Raw genomic sequence first — 9,234 nt, forward strand, 5'->3', positions numbered from 1 at the left:
CAGACCTAACTATTTTTGTAGGATTTATTTATTTTTAACCCTTGACTTGTTATTTTGCATTTATTTATTTAACACTCTGTATCTATCTTTAAGTTCACGTTTAAAGTGACATATAAGTCCATTTGGCTGGGAGGTTTCACATTCACTTTCTTGCCAGATTGTACTAAAGAGATGTTATTTAATACCTCATGTCACTATAATGAACAAATTACTACTTACTACTTACTTACCACTATGTGTTTATGATGACGTGCTAGTTGGTGCTTCTGTTGCCTGTAATTCGATCTGTGGGGTGTATGCCTTGAAAAAGTCGCGAATATTCGTGACCGTTCTCATGAAATCACTTCCCATCGTCACCTTAAGGGCTAAGACACTCTATTTTCAACTACAAATAGTAATATTGGCGTTACAAATTGATTTGATTTATCTCCACTTGTTGTCTAGGTTGATGTTGACTTGAATGCAAAGGAGGTAAGTTGCTAACAGATGTATGTGTTGTTATTATCGTTTTACCAGAAGTAAAACTCAAACAATCAAAGCTTGCCACATGTGTATGCATTGCTAAACATTATATTGTATTCATAATGAAACGTGATTATAATATCTGTTAAAACCCATCTGATGAATGAAAGATGTCATGCGAAGAAGTATTCAACGTCAAGAGTTTCAAAATATATGTTTGAAAAATTGGCCATTACAATCTCGCAAATTATGATAAATACCACATTTCTTTTCAGTGCAATAATGCAATGTATCTTTTGTATGTGTGTTGTTACTTGATACTAGAGAATGAAAAAGAAAGTGAAATGTAAGTGGAATTATCATAACTGAAGTGAATACGTGCCTATCTTGAAAACCGATCACAACTGGCAAATACCATGAAAAGAATAGGTTGCTTTAAAGAAGCCAAGCAGACTTTCGATAGAAAATTGCTGGCTTGTTAACGTAACTATAGACAGACTCGTGTTGTTGAAATTGAGACTGCCTGCACTTCAAATCCAAGTCAATTTTAGGAACACATTAATAAATTCCGTCCACAAAAGAAACGTAAATCAAATCCACTGGGAGTGTATGGCAATGATGGCAATGTTTCTAGTGATGTCCATAGTGTTTCTAACAAGTGGAGAAATGATTTTTTAAAGTCTCGTCAAGGTGTCCGATGAGGGCGACGTTGACGATGACTTTATACATGCATGTTTACATATTAAAAACATTGTTAGAAGGTATTTTACCTTTGCATATAAGTAACTTTGAGTTGAATAGGAATCTTTCTGCACAGGAAATTGAAAATGTGGTTAGAAAGGCAAAGTCAGGCAAGCCACCAGGTAATGATAGAATTCCGTTGATAAATCGTCCCTGTATTGCGTTATTAACTTGTTTTGATTAAGGTAACATTTATAGCATTTGGAAAGAGTCAATTGTTTGCCCAAATCCAGAAGATGGGAGCAGCGATAAACGCATACCTATGAACTATAGGGCAATTAGCATCCCTTATCTACTGTGTCAATGGCAATTAACATCTTATTTACTGTGTGTCAAAGTTGGACAGTTCTGTACTCAATCATAGTAGAATTTTAAGCTAATAGAAAACAAGATATTAGTTGATGAGCACAATGGCTTTGGCAAAAGGAGAAGCTGTTAAAATCATATTATATATTATAAAGTTACTTTTATCATGGTCAACCGGTATTACATGCTTTTGTTCTACAAGCCTTTCTCAAGTACTGCTGCGGATATTGCAACAGCTAATGCTCCACTTAAATAGCAATAGCATGCATTTCCTATGCAAGAGGTGTAGAAGCCGAATACAAAAGTTTTACAAATCAATATATTTGTTCTCACTCGAATGGCAACATGCAGGCGTACACCATGCAAAAGTCGCTATCGTGTACAAAAGAAACAGGATCATAGCATGTGGACATAATGTTATGGCAAGCAATGTAACATCTGTCCATGTGGACATAAGGTTATGGCAAGCAATGTAATATTTGTCCAATATGAAAATAAGTTGATATATGAAGAATGATTTATCAATAACAATATTAAAAAGAATACCAATATATTTTTGTCAAACATGAATAGACATTGTCATTGCGAATACTAACTGAAATGTATGAATGCAAACATTGATTTTAATATGAAAATAACGATTTTACGAATACAAAAATTAATTTATGCAATGAAAACATAACGTTTAGGAATACAAATGATTTATTTGCATAAAAATGTGTTTTATTGAATAATGCAACAGGTGGCCTGCCATGAATGTACCATCAACAGTTGTATTTGTGACAAAATATTACCAATATTTTATAATTTTAGCAACTTGAATGGGAAAGTGGAAGGCTGACAGAGAAAGTCAACTATGACCCTTGTCAGATAGATCCAGCTCCTTTGCACGTGGTTGAAAAGACGTCTCTGCATAAGGTTAGTTATGTAAAATTAAGTGCACATTAATTTGAGAGTAAAATAATTTATGTGCAGTATCTTTGTAGTTTTCACTTCATTGGCTCAGGTACTTGTGTGTCTATTTAAACGTAGTTTTACTATATGCTATCAAAAACTAAGGAAATATGGAAATGGAACATAAATTAACTACAAAATGTTGTATAGCCAAATTTGAATTTGAAAAAATTGATATAATACATCGAACCATATACCATTAACATTACTTCACTTTCTGCATGAACAAGTATGAATTAGACACAATGTATCTCTATTGTGTCTATATAGATACACAACCTGTTTAGTTTACTGGGTATTAACAAGGCATATGTCGTCAGTATGGGACGGCTGGCTGGCATCGTAGCACTAGATGAGGTATAGTAAAACGATTTCATTTTTTAAGACTAGCACTTATCAAAGCAAAACATCAACACGACTTTAAGGAAATCCTAAATTTCTAACAGACAATTCTTTTATACGCAAAGATTTATTTGAAAACAGCCTGTGATCTATTTTGATTCGTTCTTTTCTTACACTTTTTCATATTTTGCTGATACAAGTGATGTAGAAATTCAAGTCAATTAGAAACAACCCAAACTAATTCTACAAATGTGCAAAAGTCAATTTGATAACATCAAACTAAATATGTGGTCATGCAAAAGAATATTTGAGAAAAGGGCATAAATAAAAACATTCTTGGCAGAGATGTGAGTATCCAACAATTTCATTGTACAAATACAATGGTATCGCAAAAAGAATTTACCATCGGGATCACAACATCCTGAATTTAGTGATGGAGATGATGATCCTGAATGAGTAATGCACATGACAATGGAGAGTGCTCAAATAAGTAGTTTTTCAGCACAACTGAACTGATAAGGTTCAGTAGTGATGTAGGGATGGTGCAGTGTGTGTGTGAGTGTGTGTGAGTGTGTGTGGATGTGTGTGTACGACTTAAACTCAAAAATGACCAGACCTTGGTATTTAGTTCAAAACAAAATGATCGCATCACATGTGTGTTATGTGGGTAAAAAAAATGCCATTTTTGGTCAAAAAAACTTAACGAAAAAACTACTGGGAAGATTGGTCTGAAATTTGGTGATAACGTTCTTAGGGATGTGTAGATTAAGAATTTGATGATTCCGTCAGTAATATGCAAACTAGGGTTAACAATATGTCTATTTGACAGTCTTTTATATCAAAACTACAGATTTGGCTGAAATTTAATGGGATGCGTTTGGGGATGTATGTTAAAAAAATGTTAAGGAAATAATCATCTCGTTGTTGATATGCAAATTAGGTGTAAAATATGAATTTTGGTCAAAAACTTATCTCAAAAAGTGCTTGGTCAATGATGTTTCTAGAATGTCATTCTGCAGATTTTGTTCAAAACATTTTGACACAATTGGCCCTAGCAACCATGACCATGCTCTAATCAACAACCAAATGCCAGTATATGTTGCTAAAATAACATGTGGTAGGCAAGTGAGTAAACATCATAAAATGTATGCAAATACCCAAAGCAGTCATGACCACATCTATAGCAACAGCCAAATGATCGCATATATGCAAATATAACATGGATTAATAGAGAAGTGAATAAAACCATTCAAAATGTATGTAAATGTGCCTTGCAACAAGACAACGCACATAGCAACACTCAAACCATCAATCATATTGCACAGATACAAACAGGGATTAACAGCCAAGTGAATAAATATTCAAAAAAATGTATTTAAATATACAAAGCAACAAGACCAGGCCCATCGCAATGGCCACATGGTGATTTAATACGCAGATAATATGAAGGATTCATAGACAGTGAACGAACAAAAAATATATGTCTAGCAACACAACCACGCGCCCATAGCAGCAGCCAATGATCACGTATATAAAAAAGAACAGGGTTTGATAGGAAACTTGATAATCATTCAGCAAATGAACACCTTTACCTAGCATGGATTAGCATGTGGGTTAACATTTTATTAACTGGAGAGTTGTGCTATGTACAACGCCATTGGTGCTATTTTTTAAAAATAAATCTTGGACTTATCTCCTTTCACTAAATTATTACATTCTATATACAATACCAATTTGAAATGCCACAAGATTATACTTGTCAAACAAGTGTGTAATATTTAAGGTTTAATGTGATAGTACACAGTGGGAATTGACAACATATAGCTCATAAAAATAATTGGTTCTGGTCTTAGCGCAAAGACAGGTAAATAGTGTATGGCATGCTTCTGAATAACGTTCGTAGTAGAATGGCAAATTAGGCTGAAACAAAACGTGGTGCTAGTTAATTGTAGTAGTCATATACAGATACATGCACGATACGAGCACGAATAATGAGGTCGGTGATATCGATGCAGGAGAGGGCAGATTTGAAACTGTCTGTTGTCTCTGATTGTTGAATGGACAGTGGTAAGAGATTCCATTATGTGAGGAATAGGTGAATATTTATAACAGTTTTTCTCTTGACGAGGATTGATAGATCGATAAGGAAGAACCAGGCATTCTTCCCCTGTGACGTAAACAACAAACAGATTATTTGTAGCTCACTGTCCTGCGATTTTCAAGGCATGGCCATTGAAGCTTGCTTAGCACATCAGATACACTGGCTTCCCTCTTGTAGTTTTTGGTGACAAACCGATCTGCTCTGTGTAAATAATTTTCAACGGCATTATTTCCAACTTTGGTGTAGGGTCCCAAATACTCGCACACTATTCCAAAAGCGGTCGGACAAGGGACATATATGCGGTTTGTTTGGTACTGGCAGAACACTCATGTAGATGTCTTTGTAAGAATCCTAAAATACTCGATGCTTTAGATGTGATATTTGATATGTGGTGCTTCCATTCCAAGTCACGTGAAAGTTTAATGACCAAGTAGGAGTGCTGTTTGTCAATTTCGATATTGTCTCCCATTTTTATAATTATATTGCAACATATTTTTTTGAGGGTTATATTCATAACAAACCACTTTGCTGTATTGAATCCCCATTTGCCTGTCATTTCGCATTTGATTAATTTGTTGATGTTGTCCTGCAAACTTTCACAATCCTTCACTGATTGTATTTGTTGGTCATCTGCAAGCAACATCTGCTATCCTCAGGCGGTAGGGAAGGGGTTTACGTTAAATTTAATACATGCACGTCTTTTTCTGACACAGATAGAAGTCAACACAGAGGTGGTTTTATTCGAGACAAAATTTAATGAAGTAAGTCCAGATTTAGCAAAGCAAATCGACTACCGTGCTTTGTAGATCTTTGTAGTCTTGCAACGAATCTGAAAATTAACAGAAAAATGTCTTCATAACGAGTGAAAAGGACAACATTTTAAGCATGCGAAGAGGAAATGTGGACAGTTAGTGGTTAACGATCACTGCACGACACGGTAGTGTCAATAAACAAGTCGGCCGGTATGAGTAGGATAAACTACGTGTCAAAGACGTCGGGATGTCGACTGTTGTACGTCAGTAAGATCGGGTTAGCAAGATCACAACTTGAACTCAATTTCACTAACTTTGGAAGTAATTCAGACCTACAATTGTGATTTTTGAAGTCCTAGTAGAGGTCAGTTGTTGAACAAAGTTGCTGAGATATCTTTTTAGTGTTTCACAAAATATGAAACTTTTATAACGTCCTAGCTCGACCCACATCGATCCCCAAACACATGTACCACGTCGCCATCTCGAAAAACACCAAAACACCACGAAAAGTAGCTACGCTTTATACACACTATTTTGTGGGGCTTATAGCTCTCTTCTGAAAGGACAGACAGAAAAAACCCCAGAAATTCAGATTTCGATAAAAACGAGTTGTCGAGTACCAACGTTTATTTTCGTTTACACTCACTATAAAAACTGGAAGCATAATTTTTATATTACATGGTCATCGTAATGGTCATAACAACAAAAAATTATCATCCTGAACGAAACACTAACGACGCAAATGGTAAGAAAACGGTTAAACACATGCGGTACTCACCGAAAGATCATCGAGGGTCAGGTGTTGTAGTGGTCAGGGCACATCGGTGTCACGTGATACCCTACCAGCCTCCTCTGGACATATCCCAGTGATTACAGAACAATTCAAGTTGTTTTAATTTCCTTTGCAAATGTATAAGCGCTTTGAGCACGGAGTGGGAAAGCGCTATATAAGAACCCGACATTATTATTATTATTATTATTATTATTATTATTATTATAAGCAAATCAACAACATCAAGACGTCATCAGCATACATAATAATAATTGAAATCATTATTGATAAAAATTCCTCCACTATTACTCTTTTTCATGTAAGAAGTGAGCTCATTCATAAATAAACTGACAAGAAGGCTCAACATACACCCTTGTCTGGTGTATGTATGTATGTATGTATGTATGTATGTGTCCTGTTGCCTGCACATATACATGTATTTGTGTGTGTGTGTGTATTTGGTGGGGACTTTATATCGTGTCTTTCTTAGAAAATGTTCAAAGCAACATTGATGATGGCATATCTTGCTATAGATTTAAAAAGATATTTGGTCAAATGAAAGACAAAATTCCCCCATTGTTGATATGCATATAAACCTTAAAATGTAATTGCTTGTCAAAAAACTACTCACCAGGAAGTCTACACTGTTGCAACAAACGGCCAAACTACCAGCAGATGATAAATATCTCCGCAGGTCGGACATCGAATTCTACACAGACTATGCTATCTTAAGCGTAAGACATACCAGGGCAATTCAGTATGGACAACGTGTATTGCAGTCACCATTACATTCTATTCCTAATTCTTGCCTTTGTCCTATTGCAGCTATTAAAAACATGCTCTATCTCTGCCCTACAACCAAAACAACTGGCCATTTGTTCTCATATAGTTACACCCAGAAAAATGGTGTCAAAACCCTGGTACCACTTACCCACACAAATTCACAAAATCATTAAAACTAGTACTAAATAGTGGTGGATACAAGTCATCGCAATACTCGGGACATTCATTCCACAGAGGAGGAGCAACTTTTGCATTTAACTTAGGGATACCACCAATTCTTATCAAACAACAAGGTGACTGGCGTTCCAATGCCTTTTGAATGTTATACAATTGCTAACAAACACTAGCAAAATCCTTTGCATTACAATAATTACCTTTTAAAACAACAAGGCCAATTTGTCATAAATTTGCTGGAAATGTTTCTAGGACACTTGATTTGTTGATGAAAAAGATGATAACTCATTGATATGCATATTATTTCTGATTTTTGGTTAATAATTCCAAACTTGGAAATTCTTTGACAGATCTACATACCAAAATAACGTATATTAACAGTTGCGATTTCAATATCAGTTGAGCACAACACCTATTTTGTGTTAGTACCCTGTTCCCATATTGACTTTTGCACAGCCACAGATTTAGTTTGTTATGTTCAAATTGAGTTAGCGTGTGAAAGAGTGTTTTTTAATGTAAGTCGGTTGTTGACAGTGCTATTTAAAGGACACTATAGGAATGTGAAAGAGTGTTTTTTAATGTAAGTCGGCTGTTGACAGTGCTATTTAAAGGACACTGTAGGAATGCACGATTAAATAAATAAGTGGTTATTCTGTCAATCAATTTGCTGAAAAGATTCTGGTGGGACAAATGTGATGTTCGGTGGAGAGTGCATTTGTACTTGTACCATATACCGTTACTTAATAGGATGCTTTAAAAAGAAGATATATTAAACATTCCGTTTAATTTACAATGCAGGTTCGGCGAGCAATTGAAGGTTCGGGTATATATGATAGTGACTCTGAGGATGGAGAAGACGACACTTTCTATGACACATGTAATGATGAAGAGAGTGATAGCAGAAGTAGTAGTAGTTCTTGTGGTTCTCCTCAGGAATTAATGGCAAAGACGGCTAGTGAAGATTTTAGTAAAACTATGTAGTGACAAGATATACGTACGTCAGTAAAATATACCTGGGATATGTGATTAAATGAAATAATTAATTTCCGATGACGTTACTTTAGCAAAATATACTGGCATTTGGTTGTTGCTAAGGGCGTGGTCATGGTTGCTAGTGCCAGTTCAAAATGTTTAGCACAAAATCTGCAGAATAACACTCCTAGAAACATCTCACGAAATTTCACTCATTGACCAAGTACTATTTGAGATGTTTTTGACCAAAATTCACATTTTACACCTAATTTGCATATCACTGATTAGATCATTATATGCTTCATATTTCTTCATCTACACACCCATTAAATTTCTGCTCAATCTGCCCAGTAATTTTTGAGTTTAAGCTTTTGACCAAAATTGACATTTTTTGACCAAAATCACACACTAAACTCCACTAAGAACGTTCCCATCATATTTCAACCAATCTGCTCGATAATTTTGGAATCATAGATTTTTGGCCAAAACGACACATCTTAGCCCTAATTTGCATATCATTGATGATATCATCATCTCATGAATAATTCTTAATCTAAACTCCTCCAAGAATATTCCAACCAAATTTCAGTGTAATCTGCTTAGTAGTTTTGGAGTTTAAGTTTTTTGACCAAAAGTCACATTTTTTGACCCAGATCACACACATTTTAAGAGCATTTTGATTTGAACAATTTCCCAACTAGACACCCAAGGTAATATACCCACCAAATATCAATCGGGCCACACACACACACACTTTTGGCATGTCTATAGCACTACTGAACCTTATCAGTTCAGTTGTGCTAAAAACCAATCAGATATTTGAACTATTGGGTATACCACGATATGGCAGCCATGGATGATTTTATTAACCAGCT

General features: G+C 35.2%; 1 protein-coding gene across 1 annotated transcript in view; it reads left to right on the forward strand.

Moving 5' to 3' along the window:
• LOC144435996 (chloride channel protein 2-like) overlaps window positions 1–8,368 on the forward strand; it is a 56,933-nt gene extending 48,565 nt beyond the window's left edge. The window contains exons 17-20 of the mRNA XM_078124663.1: window positions 445–471; window positions 2,323–2,427; window positions 2,734–2,820; window positions 8,186–8,368. Of these exons, the coding sequence (XP_077980789.1) occupies window positions 445–471; window positions 2,323–2,427; window positions 2,734–2,820; window positions 8,186–8,368 (402 nt within the window). The remainder of the gene's footprint in view (window positions 1–444; window positions 472–2,322; window positions 2,428–2,733; window positions 2,821–8,185) is intronic.
• The last annotated feature ends 866 nt before the right edge of the window (window positions 8,369–9,234 follow it).

The sequence above is a fragment of the Glandiceps talaboti genome, chromosome 1, assembly GCF_964340395.1.
Source record: "Glandiceps talaboti chromosome 1, keGlaTala1.1, whole genome shotgun sequence".
Classification (NCBI taxonomy): Eukaryota; Metazoa; Hemichordata; class Enteropneusta; family Spengelidae; genus Glandiceps; species Glandiceps talaboti.